The sequence below is a fragment of the Sturnira hondurensis genome, unplaced genomic scaffold (genome assembly GCF_014824575.4).
Source record: "Sturnira hondurensis isolate 20B ecotype Veracruz unplaced genomic scaffold, ASM1482457v3 Scaffold0022201, whole genome shotgun sequence".
NCBI lineage: Eukaryota > Metazoa > Chordata > Mammalia > Chiroptera > Phyllostomidae > Sturnira > Sturnira hondurensis.
The window spans coordinates 3,034,310-3,054,875 of NW_028094832.1; the positions used below are offsets into that span (position 1 = coordinate 3,034,310).

The window sequence follows — 20,566 nt, forward strand, 5'->3', positions numbered from 1 at the left end:
TATTTTGGTTACCATTAAACCCAGAGAAGAGTGCTTGGCAGATAGCAAGTACTCCGATATTTATTGGTTGAGTTATAAAATTAGCTGGTTGAGCATATTATGAAGTTTAACTTCTCTATGCAGTTGTCTGCAGTATAAAAGTTTATTTTATATTTTTAAAATGTTAATGATACCTTGTATGTGCATAGTTCTTTATATACATTTTGAATCTTTTATATATAAATTCTCACTTTTTCCATATCCATCATCTTATAAAATTGTTACATTTTGTTAAAAAACTGCTTCTTTCTGGCAGTTAATTTCAATTTGCTCTTAAGAAGATAGTTACAAATTTGTAAACATCAGTTAAGGAAAGACTAATGACAACAAGTCTAAGTGTGGAGCTACCAGCTTGGCTCTCGTGAAGAATGCTGCACAGAAAGTTCGTTTCCTCCGGCCGGGAGTCTCCAACGGTTTCCCTCAGCCAGGGTCGAAGGCTGCATTGAACTTCTGTGCTTTTACTAATTCTTCTGTCACCCAAAAAAGACAGTCTCCTTCCATTGATGCCATTCACTCCAGGTGAAGTATCCCAACTCCTCTGTCCCAGCTTGGCTCTGACATCCCTCCGAGGAAGCTGGAACCGGCCTTTGCATCGCAGCTCCTTGCAGTGACACGCCCCTCTTACACATTCCTGTGGAATCCTGTTACTTTTTACTGCCCTCTCTTTTCCAACACACCACGTTGCTAGCAGCAGCTGTGTGTCCCTCGTGCGTGCATCCCCACCTCACACAGAACTGGCGTTCAGTAAGTAATGCAGGAGGTGACACCAGGACAAAGACTGGTTTTAGTCACCAAAGGCAGTGACCGGTGAATTCACTTTCCCTTTCTTCAGATGCTGTATTTTTGTTCTTGGTATTTTTATAATTGCCCTAATTTGCATATTTACGTATTGTAAACTACTAGTTTTTTATTGTTTTAGGCAGACTATAAATTAGAAAAGGTTAAGATCAAAGTATTAGGAGCTCCCTTTATCTTTGTAATTTTTGTTTTCTCCAAATCTGACACAGTAAGCCTTCCTTTCCTCATTGACCTGCAGACTGTGGGGAGGGTTCTCAGAGGGGTCCTTCGAAAGCCACCCATCAGGGGTGGTTCTCCCCAGGACCAAGGAGCAGGATTTTTATGTAAAGCACATAGGTAAAGTTGGGAATTCCATTTCAGACCTGTACTTTGTTGAAATAACTTGATTAAATAATGGTTTCCACAGGCAGTATGGAGTCCAAGGAAAATCCAGAAAGAACCCAGGAAGTCAGTGGGCAAGGACACGGACTCGGAGTACTTGCCGTCTAACACCTCTGATGACGACGACGACCCCTACTATTACTACGATAAGCCCAGGAGGCATCGTAGTAAGGTGAAGAAAAAGCTTGTTTCATCCACAAAGAAGGGGAAAGGTCCGCCTGGCATCGATCTCAGTTCACAAGACTGCGGTCCAGCTCCCGGTGACTCTGGAATTACTGATGTTAACACATCCAAAAGCACAGGGGCCCTTGAGGTCCACCAAGAACGTGCAACAGAGGACCAAGCTGAACCTCTCAACTCTGCAGGCGGTGACGCACCACATTCTAATGTCATGAGTGTCTGTAATTCATCTGATTATCGCTTTGAGTGTATATGTGGTGAACTTGACCATGTGGACCGCAAGCCTCGTGTCCAGTGCCTGAACTGCCACCTGTGGCAGCACGCGGAGTGTGTGAATTACGAAGAGAAGAATCTGAAGGTTAAGCCTTTCTACTGCCCCCACTGCCTTGTTGCAATGGAGCCGGTGTCGACAAGAGCGACTCTGATCATCTCGCCCAGTTCCATCTGCCATCAGTGGGTGGACGAGATCAACAGGCACGTGCGGTCCTCATCCCTCCGAGTCTTGGTAAGGCCGTTTGGGCTCTTGAAAGGGACAGGGAAGTGTACATTTTTGCTGCTTTAGGATAGTTTTTATTATATTTGTCTCTTTATTGTCCATTCCAGAAATTCATGAGATAATATTAAGTCAGAACTTGAAGGGGAGATTGAGAATATGAAATAGAACAATAGACTATTTTTTCTGATATCTAAGTACTTGAGCAGGAAGATGTGAAAGCTTTTGAAAAATTCTTTATCATGTAAATGAAAAGTCTTTGAGCATTTGTATTCCAAGAGAAATGCAATTCAAAAACAGCATTCTGTGGTAGTAACTCCTGGTCTGATCCACCATCTCCTAGCTCCAGAATCATCCCCTGAAGCCTCAGTTACCTCATCTGGAAAATAAGAATTTGCTTGTTCAACAAATAGTTGTTGAGCACCTGTTTTGTGCTAAGTTCTGAAAACAGTATCCCTCACAGTCTTACTGTGAAGATTAAATTATTAAGTGCTGGCATGTGGTATATGGTCATTTAGTGTTATTGTTTACGTTTATTAGTGTTCTACACTCAGTTCTTCTCTGCTTCCTTCCATTCAGCATTGCAGGTTTTGTGTATTTCAGCCTCTGTCATAGGCATGGAGACAGGATGCAGTAATAAGCAAAACACCATCTTTGCAATTCAGGAGCTCACCTGTGGGGTGAACAGACCTTAGTTTGAGTCTTGGCTCTGCCAGTTGTGAGCAGGTCACTTCCTGTTTCTTACGTGTTGGGTGGGAATAGTAAAACCCCTAGTGGGACTGTTGTCGAAGATAGCTAAAGCTCAGCAGAGTGTCTGAAACATAAAAGATTCAGTAAATAATAGATCTCTTACTCCCCTAGTTTTTCATGCCTCACGCTTTCGCACGTGCTGTTGATTCCGTCTGCCTACTACCTATATGTCATGTCCTTTTCTCCTTTTCTGCCCCATGAGAGCTCTGAAGTGTTCTTCAAGATCCACCTCAAATTGTAACTCCTCTCCATATTTACCTTCTCAGCCATAAAACTGGCCCTTCCACTGCGAGGCTGTCACATTTACTTCTTTTACAGTTCCTTTTACATTGCTTCTGTTGCTAGTCTTCCACGTGAAAATGTGTCTTCTCTCTAGACAGGAGTGGAATGTATCTCAAAGCACCTTTGTTTCTAAACAAGGAGAGAAGACTCGGTGAGGGTGTAAGTAAATGACTATCTCAGTTACTCAGTTGGGAGCCCGTCTGCAGTTAACTGTCTGTGTCTGCTGATTATTCCCTAGGTGTATCAAGGAGTGAAGAAGGATGGCTTTTTACAGCCTCATTTTTTGGCAGAACAGGATATAGTTATCATTACCTATGATGTCCTTCGGTCAGAGCTCAATTACGTGGATATCCCACACAGCAACAGCGAGGACGGGCGTCGCTTACGGAACCAGAAGCGCTACATGGCCATTCCCAGCCCGCTCGTAGCTGTGGAGTGGTGGAGGATCTGCCTCGATGAAGCTCAGATGGTTGAGTGTCCCGCTGTGAAGGTGGGAATTTCTGCAGAATCTTTTGAGACTGGGGAAGAGACAAGGGGGAAGGGATTGGGAGAAGCTGTTCATAGAACATGTAATAATTTCAGTGTAATTAGCCCACAATGTTGCTGGTGCCAAAGTTTGTTGTTAAATACCCTTACATTTGCTTTTCTCTTATGCTGTGAATTGCATAACCCTCAGGAATTATTTTGGTACCTTGTGAAGTATTGCTCTGTACGCAATGCTGATACATATTTGAATAAGGCAGCACTTTATGTGTGATGAAGATCAAAGTAAACTGTACTTGGGGGCTTTGGGAAGCATCACATAGTCTTTGATAGCTTTGCGCCAAAGTTGACTTCGGCAGCTTTTATCAAAGAGACTAGAGGATAGTGATAATGCTACCTTAGAAGGTGGAATTTTGATTCAGCCCCTGTCATACTTGTCTTCATTCTGTCTCCTTTGGCCAGTCTGTAACCTGCCCTAAATTTTTGCGTCACGTCTGTTTTTACAGTGTTTCACATCTGAAGGGGTGTGACTGTGTCAGTCATTCAGGGAGCCTCTTCATTCTGCATATACTTGAACTTCCCTTCCTTTCATGGGGGGCACACGCATCTAATGGGAAACACTCTGCTGTCCGTTGGCCCATGGAATAGGGCAGTCAACACCGACTGTGAAAGCTGCTCAGTGAGAACTAGTGCGCCTGACCGGAAGCGTAGCTTCCCATGGGCTGCTTTCATGAGTAAACATTCCTGACTTCTGCATTTTCTCTTTTTGATTCCATGCCTCTGTGTCATCAGGCTGCAGAAATGGCTCAGCGCTTGAGTGGGATCAATCGCTGGTGCATCAGCGGCACTCCGGTACAGAGAGGACTGGAGGGTAACGTATGGGTTCCTCCCACGTGGCGTGCATTTGAGAAGCTTAGTTTTTTGGAGAAAAACTGTGGTTGTGTTTAACCCTTGCTAAAATCCTTACTGAAGTGAAGAAATATGTATTTATTCTTGATTCCTAGTACTTTCAAGTGCGTGTCTTTTTAAATGGAATTGGGTGATTTTGTTTGCAGACATGAGGACAGACGCGTAGTGAGACGTTCCACTGTCCTAAGTTGAACAGCTGCTGTGCTGCGTCTATAGTGTAGACACAGGTCTGAGCTGAACTCAGAGTTCCCCGGTAGTGGGCAGAAAACACAAGGAACATGATGAGAGTGGGCGGGGGATTCAATTTTAATTGGCTGTATCTATAAAAATAGGATCATAATGTTCATTGTCTGAATCCACAAATAGTGGGCTATTATTTTATTAATTGTAAAAGTTGTAAAATATTAATAGCTGTATAATATCATACCATATAGTTATACCATTATTCCTTCAGCTGTTCCTCTCTTAAACATTTAGATTGTCTAGTTTGCCCCTCCCTCCCACACATACACTGTAACTCATGTTTCTGCGTCATCTCATTCATATAACTTACTTTTCCAAAGAGTATACATTGAATTTTTAGAAGATTTATTCAAGTTGTAAATATTTAAAACTAAAAGTTTAAATGTTTTATATAAGAAGTTTCCTAAACTGTCATTAAAATGTAGTTAAATTATAAAATATAAATATTCTTGGAGTCCTGTGGTAAATATCCATCCTCAAAAATTATCTTCCTGAAAATTTAAGCTTTTGTGTATTTGTATTCATCAGGAAACTTATTGCTTTGCTAAAATAAAAATATCAACATCTATTACTGTGACCTTAGAAACAGTATGTTTTTGACAATTATTTTTAGGGAGGAAAAGGTTACCTAGGGAGATTTTATAAATACATACTTAAATATTTGAATAATTTTGGTAACTTACATAAAATACATATAATATCAGGGTAAATTAAAAGTCCAGATTTAGTGGTCTGCTGTTGTGTTTGGAAACTGCTCAAACTGTAGGTGCTTGGGTGTTAACTAAGATCTCGTTGAGCTCAGCAGTTAGCTTAGATGGTACAGAAAAGAGAAAATGGCTGTTTTTTTTTCTAATCTTAATTTTTTGAAAGAATGTGAGCAACAATTCCTCGTTCTCTGGAGGTTATTTTGGATATGTGAGGTGTTGGCAGGTGCTTTGGGCACATGTGACCATTCAGCAAATTCTTGAGTAATGTTTTTTTAAACCCAAACCAGCTTTATTAAGTTACAAGTGATATATGATAAAACTAAATACTTAAATGTAAAATTTAGAAACCTTAAACATACATGTAGGCACATGAATCTATTTCCACGACCAAGATAATCACCTCTAAAAGTTTCTTTATCCTGCCAACCTTACCTAAAGAAAGAACTTAGCTTGTATTTCCTCTTTGCTCCCATAGCTCTCTGATGTCTTTAACTCTCTGACTCCTGTGGTGTGGCTGTTCTGTTTGTGGTTTGGGGGCAGTGCAAGGGGTAGCTGCTGTGAATTACTGTGTTGTAGTTGGAAGCGGAAGTTACGTTTGTTTTCTTTTTGTGGTAGACCAGCATTTTTTCATCCTGGGCCCCTTTGACATTTTAGGCCACATAGTTCTTTTTGGGGGCAGCTGTCCTGAGCATTTTAGGATATTTAGCTTCTACAATCCAGAAGCTGGTTGCACTCCTGCAGTGGACACCCACAAATGGCTTCAGACACTGCCAAATGTCCCCTGCAGGGCAAAAGTTCACCCCTCTACCTCCACCTCAGTGGAGAACCAGTGTGTTAGACAGATAGAGATAAACAGATTTGATAGTATATTATGTAGCAATAACCCAGAGGTCTTGTGACCTCCAGATTGGCCACATACTGAGCAAGAAAATGAGGCTAGGGTATTTTCATTCCATAATTTGCCAGGCTTTTTGTCTGTTTCTACAGGCGAGCTGATAGAATGTCAGGCTACCCTTGGAAAGTGGAACAAGCAAGATCACTGCTGCCTGCCCACCCGCCACACCCCATGTCCATATAACATGCTTGTTTGTATAGTTTCATACCGAGTTTTGGCGTGGGGAGATATATGAACCTTGGTTTACATCCTGACATGTTAGTTGTATGTCCATAGACAAATTGCCTAATTATCCAGATTTTTATTTGTAAAATAAGGTGTTTTAAAGATTAATTTTAACACAGTTTACAAAGCATTTAGCACAGTTCCTGGCAGATAATAAATATTCAATGATGTGGCTGCTTGTGTTATTATTTTTCACTTATCTGTTCATTTATTTTAGTTTTCTTAAAAATGTATACTATAACTTAAATACTTTATGTTTTATTCCTACATGTATTCTTTTTGAAATATAATAATGTACAAAAAATTTACAAGGTCCCTGACATTATTAAGCCTACAGTTTAGGGGAGAAGATAATTTATTAACTACCTAGACAAAGATAAGATTGCAATCAAGATAACTTTCATACATAAGATAAACAAATAATTCTAACTGTAACAGTTTCCCAGAAAGACATGTTTCCATGACATCACATAAAAGGGATGCAGAAGGGGGTGAAAACTGCACAAATATCTGAACCGGCAACGTGAGCCAGGTAAAGAGTGGGGAGTAATTCTCTATGTAGAGGAAACAGGAAATCTACGATCAGATGGCAGGCAGAGACCACAAGAGCATCAGTGGGGCTGGGGTACAAACAGCTGGGAAAGCACAGTAGGTTGAGAGATTAAATAACGCATTGGACCGTGGAGGGTGTTGCAGGTCATGATAAAGAATTTTACGTTTTTATTTTCTTAAGCACAGTAGGACTTACCGAAAGATTGTGAATGAACTGGTTAGGGACCATCCGATGGTTAGACTTATAGTTCAGAAGCTCACTAGGTGCATGTGGAGAACAAGTGGGCACCGTGGGTGGGATGCTGCAGGTGACGGGCTACAGTAAGGGATTAGGCAGGTAGTGCTGGCTTTTTGGATTTGGACCAGGCTGCCTCGAGGAAATACAACAAAGTGGGTAGGGAAGAACAACAAGACTGAGTGATAGATCAGGAAATGCTGAGGTTTCTGACTTGCAGGACTCCGAAGATGGTGGAAATAGTCACCAGTGAGTAGCACTAGAAGAGAAGCACGTTGGGGTAAAAAGATAACGGATTTGATTTTGGCAGGCTGAGTTTCAGGTGTCTTTGGGACCTCAAAGAAGAGGTACACATAGGCAGTTGGATTGATGTGAGCAAGAAATATAGATCTGTAGATCTGTGTGTACCTGCATCTAGGCAATGGCTTTTTTCAGGTATTACTAAGTCTCAGGAACCACCAGAGTAATTTAAGTCCATCAGAGTAATTGAATTCAACCTAAATACTTGGTTTGTATGGCTTCTAAAAGAGAATATATGCCAATTATGAACATGCTTAATAATACAGAAGAATATAAAGAAAGTTATACTTAGCTGTCTTCATTTGATGACAAAATCACTGTTCCAGTCTTTTAAATGTTCATGCATTTGCATTTATACTGCATGCATAAGTCTCTATTCCATTTATGTTATTTTTTACTTAATGTATCCTAAGCTGTTTTCCATGTTTAAAAAATCATTATGGATATCCGAAAAACTGCTTAGAGTATAATGTTAAATGGGTAAAAGGGGGCAATATAATATTGAGTGGTTAATCAAGAAATACATGAGAAATACTGTGCTCTGAAACTAACAAACACAAGACCTGCTGGATCGGGGTTTGGGGGAGTCTCTATTATGGGGAGGGAAACCATAATTTATTTAATCATTCTTTTATTTGAGTGATTTTTATTTGAGATATTGTTACTATAACTATCACTGTGTAGGTGTATCTCCTCTGTATCTTTTGTCATTGTCTTAAGCTTATTTCCTAGGAATGGGATTATTAGATCAAAGAGTTTGAAGATTATTAGATCAGAGAATATTTTCCGTGCCACCTTTGTAATTATCTTTTTTCTGATCTAGCAGATGTTATGTCTGTAAATATTAGTGTATGATACACACACATATATACATATGTTTAAAACTACCTCCTAGCACAAAATGCATACCAAAATAAATCCTTAGCAAATGTAAGTTGAATTGGAATTGACTGTCAGATTCAGGAGCCTTCATAATCTACACGTTAGTTCATGGAAAGTACTGTGTGCTAGGTAATGTCTGTGCAAGTGGTTATTCAAAATAGTCTCAAAGAAATGTAGAAGTTATTCTCCAGTGTACTTTTTTTCCTTATGTTTCAGATCTTTTCGGATTAGTGGTCTTTCTCGGTGTTGAACCTTTCTGTGTTAGACACTGGTGGGTTCGACTTCTCTATCGCCCTTACTGCAAGAAGAAGCCTCAGCCCCTCTACAGTTTTATTGCCAAGATTCTGTGGAGATCTGCGAAGAAAGATGTGATTGACCAAGTCAGTACGCTAAGTTTGTATTGATCAGTGGTATTCAAAGGAACAAGAGATGGGATGGACAGTTAAATGTCCAGGTGAAACCTTTTTTTCTTCCCATCTGCAGATTCAGATACCTCCTCAGACCGAAGAAACCCACTGGCTCCACTTTTCTCCGGTGGAGAGACATTTCTATCACCGGCAGCACGAGGTGTGTTGCCAGGACGCGGTCATCAAACTCAGGAAGATTTCTGACTGGGCTCTGAAGCTCAGCAGCCTGGACAGAAGGACAGTCACCTCCATCCTGTACCCGCTGCTGAGGCTCAGACAGGCCTGCTGCCACCCACAGGCCGTTCGTGGGGAGTTCCTGCCACTCCAGAAGAGGTTTTACTGTCCGTTTCTTTCTCCTGCGACTGAACGTAGTAGTGATAGATGATATGTAGGCAATTGACTTCCGAGCCCAGAGTTTCAGGGTCTTGTCCCTGAGTTCTCAGTTATTTTTAGCAGGCAGCGTGGTGGTTTTTCTGTGGTATAGAATCCCACTTGTGAAGGAGAATCACATCATCAAAATTATTTTTATGGTTTTGAACATTTTTTTTCAATTTTGTACTTTGTAGAGTTTTCTTGTTTTGTTTTTTTTTTGCTTCATTCCTTAGCAAATGTAAGTTGAATTGGAATTGACTTTCAGATTCAAGAGCCTGCATAATCTACACGTCAGTTCATGGAAAGTACTGTATGCTAGGTAAAAGCAGACGCGAAAGGCTTTTGTTCTTACATATTTTGGCGTATAGGGTTGAGTACTGTCCCTGCTTTCAGGCATCTGCTTAGGGTCTGGGAATGTATCCCCACAGATAAGAGAGGGTGACTGTCATTGAGTTCAGAGTGATCGTGGTAAGAGTGGAGGTGAAGGGAAAGATCCTGAAGATGCCACAAAGACTCTAAGAGTCCGTGGTTTCATGTGATGTACTCCTGCCAGTCCCCGTTTTCTCTCTAGCTCTGAACAGCCTGCCTCTTCTTTCAGCACCATGACGATGGAAGAGCTGCTCACGTCTCTGCAGAAGAAGTGTGCGACGGAGTGTGAGGAAGCACACCGGCAGCTAGTCTGTGCTCTCAACGGCCTGGCGGGCATCCACATCATTAAAGGTAGAAGGCGGTTGCTTTGTTGTCTCGGGTTCTTCTTCCTGATAACACTTCTGACTGTTCACACCCAAGCATTGCTTTTGCAACTTTAATGAATCCTCGAGGGCTGTCTTCAACAACTGCCTCAATCTGTTACTGCATTTCAAATTCAGTAAGAGACTGTACAGCTTTGTAGCCTTTAAAATAAGCCATAGTGACTCTTAGGGCCTTTTTTTTAATATAAAATCTTTTATTTATTTATTTATCTTTAGAGGGGAAGGAGAAGGGGAGAAACATCAATGTATGGTTGCCTTTCCTGCATCCCCTGCTGGGAGTTGGCCTGCAGGGAACCGGCCTGCAACCCATTAGGGGCTTTCTTATTCTCTCTAAAACTAAGTAGAATATAGTCCTTAAAGTTGCGTAAGTATTCGTAAGGTGAAATAATATATAATTTTAAGCACAGTGATAATTTAGGATCTGTAAATGCTTATGTATTTCTGCATTTCTTATAAAAACTGTGAAGTAGCTCATGATTATAGTTTTCAACCCAGAGAGACATTTGAGCTGGAAAGACATTTTATGATAAAGTTAAGTACCCTTAACTTTCCCACAAAGATTATTAACCCACTAGTCTACTTGGGTTCACAGTCATGGGAAAAATTTACCGTTATTCTCATTTGTGTAATAAGACTTTAAAGAAATCAGTTGCCCAGAAAAAAATTGTGTTTTTGTGGAATCTAAGGAAATATTCTAAGTCTCCTTAAGTGGAGTGGCATGACTTTAATTTCTAGCTCTTAAGCATAACAGAACTGGAACTAGGAAGTATCTCTTATAATCCTGGATACTTGCGCAGCATTAGAATAACTCACGATGCTGAGAAGAAGTAGCTCTAATCAAGAACTAAAAAAGATGAGGCTTCTTGTTTGCTGTAGTTATAGTTCTGTGAACTTGAGTATCTTTTTTTTTTTAAGATTTATTTATCTTTAGAGGGGAAGGGAAAGAGAGAGGGAGAGAAATAGCAATGTATGGTTGTCTCTGGTGTGTCCCCCGCTGGGAACTGGCCTGCAACCCAAGCATGTGCCCTCGCTGGGAATCAAACCACGATCCTTTGGTTGGCAGGCCTGCACTCAGTCCACTGAGCTACACCAGACAGGGCTGAACTTGAGTATCTTATTCAAGGTTTCTGAACCTGTTTCCTTAGCAATAAAGTAGGTAATCCCATGTGCCTTGAAGTGTTGTTCTTAGAAGTATAGATGCCCATTGAAAACGTGATAGAAACATAATGGTAAAGCACAAATGTGGAGTGACCTCAAATTCTTAACATTTGCTCACGTTGCAGATTTTATTAATAACTAATAGTAGGAGAAAAGAGCGTATTATTATATAAACTTGACAGATTGTTTAAATTTAACACATGTACTTTTGTGAGCAAATTGTCCCTTAAGAGATCCCCTTGGCAAGCTGCAGTTTAGCTGGAAGTGTCAAGCTCGGGTTTGCTGTGCTCATTCTTAATCGTCCCTGTCATCATCGCTGCCCTCTTGCCTGCTGACGGGGCCCGAGACACGGGAGCATTCTAGTCTGCAGTCTAAAGCGCTCTGTGCTTCACAACCCAAAGTGAACAACTAAGTAAAGAAACTTTAGTAGAAACTATTTGTAATTAAACTTAAAATTATTTTGACTTGGAAATCCTCAGGCATAAATTGGGAAATTACATGTCATATTTAATACCAGTGTGTCACAGCTCCAAATTAATGGAGTGGCATAATTATGATGAAAATCTACAGAATACTTGACTACTGCAGATAAAGAATATGTGTGCCTGGTCTTTAAGATACGTGGATAATATACTATTTAAAATATTTAGGTCGTTAAATCCAGCGTCATATTGGAGAATTGATCATATTACTATAAATATTTTATATTATTTATAATACTTTCATGTATACATTCCAGTTTATCCTCATAATTAACTAGTGATTGAGATATTATTGTCCTCATTTGGTATAAAAAACTGGAATTCAGAAGGCTTAGTTGCTTTCTAAGATTATAGCTAATAAATGGCAGAGAATTTGCCCTGGATCTTTGGATTTCAGATCAAATATTTAATGTTTTTAAATATTTAATTTAATATTTATATGTCTGCTTCTTCAGCAAAGTCAGCTTGATAAACTTCAATATTATGCTATCTGTAGTAGGTTAAAATTCACCATCAAAACTTATGAAATGGAGTAATGTACCACTTGTAGAGTGTCACAATAACAAAAATAAAGTTTACATTTCCCCTTTTGATTCTAAAACTGCATTTCTGATTTTGTTCTACATTGTTATTCCCCCAAAATTTAGACAGTCCATGAGTTTCTTCACTTGTCCTGTTGTTCTGGTCTGGTCAGATTTATTGTCTCTGTTTCCTGTGCAGTTACACATGACATGGGCGTTGGGGAAAAGGGTTTCCCCCGATCCTTTCCAAACGCGGCCCCAGCCCAGCGAGATCAGCGTGGCGTCGGCGCCTGCGGGGCAGGGTGCTGCGGGGCATCGCTGACTTTCGGATGGTTTCCTCTGCATTCCCACTGTGCTTCTGTCAGTGGAAACTTCTATCAGAAAGCCCATTAGTACAGGATATGTCCATTCTTCATTGTAATTATAAACCTAATTGTGGTGAACTGACTGCTTTTGGTTTCCATTGCTTAACCTCACAGTACTATGTTAAAACAATGTACATTTTTCTAAGTCCTCACTGATTCTATTAGAAACATAGTATTGTTATAACTTAGTGTAATACAGTTACTGCACATCTGTTTTGGAGGAAATTAGACTGGCAGTATCAAAGTATAGTTTGTTTACTGGGAAATGCCACTGCCGTCAAGTGGCAAGGGGTGGGTATTTCCAATTTGACTTAAGCTTATGTAACTTATAAAATAGGCACATTTTTGTGTTTTCCCAAGAAAGCATGTCTTTTTTCAATAAGCATAAAAAATAGATATTATACTGAATAGTGCAAATTCAACTGCTTACATTATATTTTAGTCATTATACCTCCTTTAAAAGGCACAGTAATTATAAGGGAACATTTTCAGATGAGTTTTTCTCTGTAAGTGATAGCATAAATACCAAGAGGATGCCTAAGTCTTTTGAAGAACTTCACAAAAATCTTCAAAACTAAAAAAGAGGGCTCATTGTATGATGATAATTGAGTGTTATTCTTACATTATAATGCAATTTTATTGTGAAAATAATCTTTGTTATCAAAGTGAATCAGAATTGGATGGCTGTAACATCGGGTGAGAATGTGTGCTTTAGAAAGTTTTGTGCTGGGTGACTGGTAGGGCTCAGCGTAGGCAGTGGTGTAGAAGCACACATTTGCACGGCAGGGGGACTGCTCGATGCCGCTGAACCGCACATTTAAAAGTGGTTGAAAGGGCGATTTTATGTTATGTATATTAAATAAAAACACGTGTTTATATATAATCAGCATAGCAAAGGTGAAAGAACCAACAACAGAATTTACGAAGCTGTGTATACAGAGAGAGAAAACTCACGGTGGCTCTGAACAGAGTCCTAAATCTACAGTATTAATAAAATGAGGTGGAAGTTAAATGAGCAAAAAGCAAGTATATGTAAGGAACAGAACATAAAGGCTTTTGTTTTCCAACAAATTTAAACTTGAACATTTCTGTGCCTTATTTTGTATTTCATGATTCTGCCACTTTTTGATTTTTACTTCAATTGTATTTATAAATTACCAGATTAAAGTTTTTCCCTAAGCAGCAAATAAGATAGGTTTCATTACCCATGCCATTCAAAATGATTCGCCTCTCCTTTCATTGCGGTGTCGTGAAATTATTTCCAGAAGAACTAGATAGCAAATACTTCAGGCTCTGCAAGCCATAGCCCTCTTGTGGGTAGTCACCTTGCCGTGCGAAAGCAGACATGAGCAGGTGACCACAGCTGAGCGCCAACAGAACTTACGTCGTGGACCCCGAAATTTAACTTCACATAATTTGCGCGTGTCACCAAGTATTAGTCCTTTGGATTTTTTTCAACTATTTAAAAATGTAAAAGCCATTCTTAGCTAGGTCCTTACAAAAATACAGAGGGTCAGATACTACCCATGGGCCATAGTCTGCCAACCTATACTTTTAACTGATACTTTTTGAATTATTTTATTTGAATGAGTTGCTAATTAGGAATAATACAAAACAGCATCTCAGACTAGTTGTGATTTGCATGACCAGAAGTGGAAAGAAGAATTTCTTAAGTTTTTGAAATGTAGTTTTTAATTATAAATTATTTTAGCCGCCGAGAAGAACATCACCTCTCAAGAAAACTGTATCGATTTTCTGAGAATTATGTGCTGGTCGGTCATAGTATTTTTAATATTTTTTTAAAAGATAAATACCTGTACTACTTGTCCTAATTTCAAACATAATTATTAATTGTACTCTGACTTGAGTGAGAGGAAAATCATGTGTTTAAATTAGAAGTTAATTCAGAGTTTGTATTTCAGTATAGTTTTAAAATGTTGTAAATTCATTTGCTCATTGTTCTGTTCCATGAAATTAACAAAAAAGGACCTATCATCAGCTTTTTTACTGAGGCAGTATGTTAATTTCAAGTCTGATTACTTTTTTTTTCAAATAGTGACCTGTAATCTCAGTTACATTTTTAGTTGTAGATGACTAAGCCACATTAGGAGCTCGGTACTTGACTTCCTTATGCTTTGAGTACGCTTTGGTCCTCAGGCGAGTACGCACTGGCCGCAGAACTGTACCGAGAAGTACTGCGTTCATCCGAGGAGCACAAAGGGAAGCTCAAAACCGATTCGCTCCAAGTGAGTACGGACTAAACACTTTCAAGTACATATTTTATTTGTTTTTTTAGGAAATAGTTTTTCCGAATATTTAAGAAGGTGAAGGGTAACAAATGGACTGAGTCATAATCTCTGGGGATGAAGATTGGGATTCGTCCTTTTAATAGCATCCAGGGTGATTTATCCAGCCTCTCCTCAGCGTCCTCAGGGAATTGGTTCAGGACATCCCCCCACCCCCTGCAGCAAGTCGCCAAAATCTGCAGATGCTCCAGTCTGTTATATAAAACGGCATCGTTTTGCATATGACCTGTATTTGCATGTAGGCGACAGCAGGGTATGCTGACACATCACTTCATTCATGCGTGCTCGGCATAGTGCTCAGTGCATGGCAAATTCAACTTTTGCTTTTTGGAACTCTCTGGAACTTTTAAAAATATTTTTGGTCTTTGATTGAATCTACAAATTGAAACAGATATGAAGGGCTGACTGTACGTGAAAGTTTGAGAATCACTACTATTTCATATGCTCAGGCCAGTATTGGCACAAGGCTAACTAGCTAAATCTAACCCACATTAGAAAAACAGCTTGAATTATTTGTACTTCAGAGAATGAGGGCACTTTTATGACTTTTTGCATGTGAATATCAACATATTTATTCACATGATTTTCACCAAAAAATAAAGAAAATGAGTTCAAGTCAGCCATGGAACTAAGTAACAATAAATATTATCCAGTGATCTTGTAATTTAATTTTTGGAGGTCTTTTAGGGATGTCTGGCTATTTGAATTACAACATTGAAGTATGAAGTCTTTCCCCGTTCTTGGTTCTGTCAGGTGGGTTATATAGACAGGGCTCTAGCTGAATGGTGAATAAGGACCAATTTTACTAATGGTGGTAAGTTTAGGCTTGAGTCCCTGGTGAGACTTCTTCACCATTTAGAATCCAGACTCTGGGACCTGCATGTCCACATGTGCTTCGGCAGGTGGTAGGAGATGTGTTTGGGGGGGAGAGAAGAAGAGAGGAAAGTAAATACAAGTCTGCATATATTCTCCATGGATAAAGAGTATGGAAGGCAAAAGTGTCATGCCCCCGAACAGAGGAAACAGAGGTAGAAGAATAAGCAAGATAGGTAAGTCCAGAATGCCCAAGGGCAAGAACAAGCAACTAGCTGGGTTGTCCCCTGTTTGTCATAACAACCCCACTTACTGGGAAAGCACAGCTCACTGAATATTTTGTCCTGTGTAGTCAGATTGGCCACTCCGTTCCCTTGGGATGAAATGTGTAAAGGATGGTGAGACCAACATTTTTCCCATCCATTCCACCACCTTGTGCAGAAAGCCCCAGAAGTCCTCTTCCACAAGCACACAGACAAGAGGAGCCAACCGTCTACCCCGTGGTTTCTCTAGTATTCTTTACACCTTTGTTGTTAGTAAATTTCATGTTAGTGACTGTATTACCTACGGAGCCATACTGAAAAGACCTTAAAACAGTTGAGTTAACTTTTCAAAGTTAACTCTACAAAGATCTGTACCATGGCTCATAATCGGTAGCCATACAGAGTAAACCTTTATGGTCTCAAATCATTGGCACCAAATTAGATCTTTCCACAAAAACATTGCCTGATCCTGTAGCCCTTACCTATCTTCCCAAGTTAGGAGATAGAAATTACTTTCACATTATTTCTTCTCATAACCTTTGATTCCAGGAGTCTCTAACCAGTTGCAGACTTAATGTCACAGTGAGAAGCTTGGCTTATACTGAATACAGAGATGTATGATGGAGTTTTCCTAAACCATCTTCACCTCCAGCTGTGCCCTATTCAGCCCTTAAGTTCAGCAGGTCCAGGTCACAGCCCTGTTTTCTTCTGTATTTAATTGCCCTTATTTTTATCACAATATAATTGCTAGGATCGTCCAGACTCATTTCCCAAAAGAGGATTCAAGGCTCTGCACTGTACATTTTTATTTTACTCACTTAACTTGGCGAACTCCTTGGTCCTCACATAGGCAAATGCATATATAATCGAAAAAATGTATTTAGAAATAGAAAAATGAAAAAATAGAAAAAGTATTACATACTGTGCTGACTACATAGATACGTTCATAAGACTAGACTCTTAATTGGAAAGAATCTGCGTCGTGAACTCAGACATTCACTGTAACAGTGACTGTGTTTTCTCTGGGAGAGGAGTATTCGGTCAGTAACGTGAGTGGGGGGGGTGGTGCTCTGCATGCCGTGTCAGCAGTGGGTTCCCCCTCAGAATTCACTGTGTGGCTCGTAACTGCTGCCTTTTCCGTGTTTGTAGAGGCTTCATGCTACTCATAATTTGATGGAACTGTTGGTAGCCAAGCACCCGGGGATACCTCCTACCTTGCGAGACGGCAGACTTGAGGAAGAGGTAATTATTATTTTTTCATTCTGTCTTTAAAGAATACGTTTTTCAGACTTCATGCTCCACCTAATCGCTATTTCCCAGGCCACACAACATCTCGGTGAAGGTAATGGTGTTTCCCTGCTGCTTCGACGTTTCAGACTTCGCTGTGGGGACTTGGGTGGCGCAGAGTGGCCATGCTTACTGTGCCCTCTGCTGATTTGCTTGTGGCTCTGGGACTGCGGCTTGTTCAGTGGTTGCTGATAGCAGCACAGGATGCAATAAAAACCATCTGAAAGGAGACCTTGTGGATCTTGTGACAGACCTGCTGAAGACTTAGTTTAGTAAAAATAAAAAGTGCTTTTGTCACCTTTCCATTTATTAGTTATGACAGTGAATTCAGATTTTCTTATGTCCTCAAAGAAATTCCTTCTGTAATGAGTATCAATTCTCTCTGGAAAGAGTGACATTATATTTAACTCACTGTAAATTGTTAATAAGCTTATTATGCTAATTTGCCCATAGAGTTTTACCTTTTTCAAGGTTAAACTGAGATGCAAAGCTTTAAAGAGTAGTAGATATGTTTGAAATGTATTGAACTTGTAAGTAGAGCCTTTATTTGAATCAGTGATAAAAAATGATTGTGTAAGGATGTACAGCCCTTTCTGATGTTAGATGGCTGTTTATTAGAAATTTCCCAGTGAACTGTCATTCCCATTGCATCTGGTCTTTGCACTTAGTCAGTCACTTTTTATTTAAATGCCTTTAGTGGTGGGAAACTGGGAGACAGTCCAGTCTATTAGTAGACAGCTTTAATGACCAACTCATTATTAATTCTAGAAAATGAATTGGAAGTTTGTGACAAGAAAAGGAAAAATGCGTCATGGGGAGGAAGGTTCATACTATATATATGGATGTATTTCCATGTGTCGGCATGTTAACCTGCTAGGACTTCCATAACAAAATGCCCCAGACTGGGCAGGTAAAAGACAGAGATTTCTTAAAGTTCTGGAGTCTGGCGGGCTGAGATCAAGGGGTCGGCAGGGTTGGTTTCTCCTGAGGATTCTCTTTAGCTTGGCCATGGTCAACTTCTCATTGTCCTCCCCAGGCCTTTTTCTTGCTTGAACCCCTATTGACTCTCTTTTCTTTTAAGGTGACCAGTCATATTTATTAGGTCTCCACAATTATGGTCTCATTTAACATATTTACTCATTTAGTTGCCTCCTTAAAAGCCCCGTCTCCAAATGTGGTCCCATTAGGGGTGAGAGCTTCACCATGTGGATTGTGGAGAACACAAGTTAGTCTGTATACTGTGTTACTGTATATTCTTGAGTATTATTTCCAAACTGAAGTAAATTCCAAGATACTGAAATCACTTAATCAGACAATGGATTCTAGAAGGTGTCATAATTTTATTTTTTTTAATTTTTTAAAAAAGATTTTATTTATTTGTTTATTTATCTTTAGAGAGGAAGGAGGAGAGAAACATCAATGTATGGTTGCCTTTCGTGCGTTCCCTGCTGGGAGTTGGCCTGCAGGGAACTGGCCTGCAACCCAGGCATGTGCCCTGACTGGGAATTGAACCGCGATCGTGTGGTTCTCAGGCCTGCGCTCAATCCACTGAGCTACACCAGCCAGGGCCAGGTGTCATAATTTTAAATGTCACTGTTCTTCTCCCTTCCTTTTTTGTGTTTTTATTAAAAAGTTGATAAACATTTGGAGAGCAAACACTTGGGATTCCTTAAATTTTATGATTTAACAGGTGAGTGTGTTCCCCTGAATACGTGTCTTAAGAATTTCTGGCATGGCTTTTGCCTTCTCTGCAGTGTACTCGTAGAGTTTTATGCTTAGATTGAGTTAAGTAGCTTTAAATATGTAAAAATCACCACCTTGTGATTGACACATCATGCGGAATGGTTTTCTGGACCTGCGGTGAAAGCTGACACCGCTTGCTGCTGTCCCACAGGCCCGGCAGCTGCGGGAGCATTACATGAGCAAGTGCAACACCGAGGTCACCGAAGCGCAGCAGGCCCTGCTGCCCGCCCAGCAGACCATCCGCGAGCTCCAGAGAAAGGTGTGTCCCCAGGCCGACTGCCTCACCGGTCCTGGCCTCCGTGGAGCATTTCACTTTTGTTTCGGCATGGCGGGGGAGACTTGAATGTTTGTAATCAGCTTGGAACTCTAAGCCACTGCCACTGTGCTTGTCCCACAGTAAAAATTTATTTGCTGTTAGCAGTGCTTTTTTATTGAGTGAATAGGTACATAGATAAATCACCTATTTGTACAGTTACTCTTTTTCATTTCTTTTAAGCTCTAAGGGGTTTCTTTACCTTGGGCTGTCTTTTGAAGAAAGTAAAGACTTTTATAACCTCCTTTTGATCTTAAATGTATAAGTTGTCAAAATCTTTTCTATTAAGATGTCAGAACATTAGAACCACAGGTATTTTTATCGTAAAATACAAGCCATTTGTCAGTTCTAAAATTTCCCTTTTATGAAATCAGTGGCAAAGTCTAAAGAGGAGGCCACAAAAATACATTCTCATTTTTGAATACATGCTTTTTGGTTTCTACCAAATATTCCTCATTTAATTCTTCCTAATTCATTAATTATTTAATATTCAGGCATACAGTTTTCTTAGTTATCACAGGCTATTCATGGAGTAGGATCCAGTTCAGTCAGTTGAGTGTCAGCATGATGTCTGTGTACTGAGAAGGAAACCTGCCACCTTTTCACACCTGTGGAGTGAGTACGGAATTTTCATTTTGGTGGAGTATTTTTTAGCACAACTTTGTCACACAAGTGTACACAGTAAATTCCCGTTCATCCAGAGTAGTGAGGAAACAGGTTTTCTCTCTAATTATATTATGCAAAAGTTATACTCGCCTTTTGAATGTGGAGAAATGTATACTTGTCTCACTGCTATTATAATTCCCTTTGGAGTAGTATTTGTCACTGCCTTTGAATTTTTCACAGCAGATGATAGAAACGATAGAAACACACTGATCGCACCATAGTGAGTACTGCAGCATTAATTGATGAGTACTTGTCTATTTTACAGATTCATTCTAATTCTCCTTGGTGGCTAAATGTGATCCACAGAGCAATAGAATTTTCTATTGATGAGGAGCTTGTTCAACGAGTGCGAAATGAAATAACCAGCAACTACAAGCAACAAACTAGCAAACTTTCTATGGCAGAGATGTAAGAAAATAGTGCGAAGTAGAATACTGCATGAGTAGCTACCCCAGATATTCAGATCTTTTGGGATTAAGAAGTACAATTAAATGTAGGAACATACTATGATTATGAACATCTGGATTTTACATAATCTTAAGAGTACACTTCAAACCAGAATATTACATATAAATCTAAAAGAGAAACCCTTTTCTCACTTGTATTAGTCATTTTAAAATACTCTCTTGTTGCTGCTTTTCTTATAAAAAAAATCTAAAGTGTTTTTTTTTTGTATCATTGTTGGGCAAGTTGCTTAAAGCCAACTTTAAGCAAATATTTGAAATAGACCTTGTTTTGGAGAATTTTGTCCTTGGGGTAAGTAA

The 20,566-nt window shown here is 39.7% G+C and overlaps 1 protein-coding gene across 3 annotated transcripts in view; it reads left to right on the plus strand.

The window, feature by feature from the left end:
• Nucleotides 1-20,566, plus strand: part of SHPRH (SNF2 histone linker PHD RING helicase) — a 73,244-nt gene that overhangs the window by 18,051 nt on the left and 34,627 nt on the right. For all 3 annotated transcript variants that reach the window (XM_037034865.1, XM_037034866.1, XM_037034867.1), the window contains exons 9-18: nt 1,244-1,903; nt 3,162-3,413; nt 4,199-4,277; nt 8,571-8,734; nt 8,838-9,094; nt 9,732-9,853; nt 14,569-14,657; nt 16,943-17,035; nt 18,975-19,082; nt 20,068-20,210. In XM_037034865.1, coding sequence (XP_036890760.1) covers nt 1,244-1,903; nt 3,162-3,413; nt 4,199-4,277; nt 8,571-8,734; nt 8,838-9,094; nt 9,732-9,853; nt 14,569-14,657; nt 16,943-17,035; nt 18,975-19,082; nt 20,068-20,210 — 1,967 coding nt within the window. The remainder of the gene's footprint in view (nt 1-1,243; nt 1,904-3,161; nt 3,414-4,198; nt 4,278-8,570; nt 8,735-8,837; nt 9,095-9,731; nt 9,854-14,568; nt 14,658-16,942; nt 17,036-18,974; nt 19,083-20,067; nt 20,211-20,566) is intronic.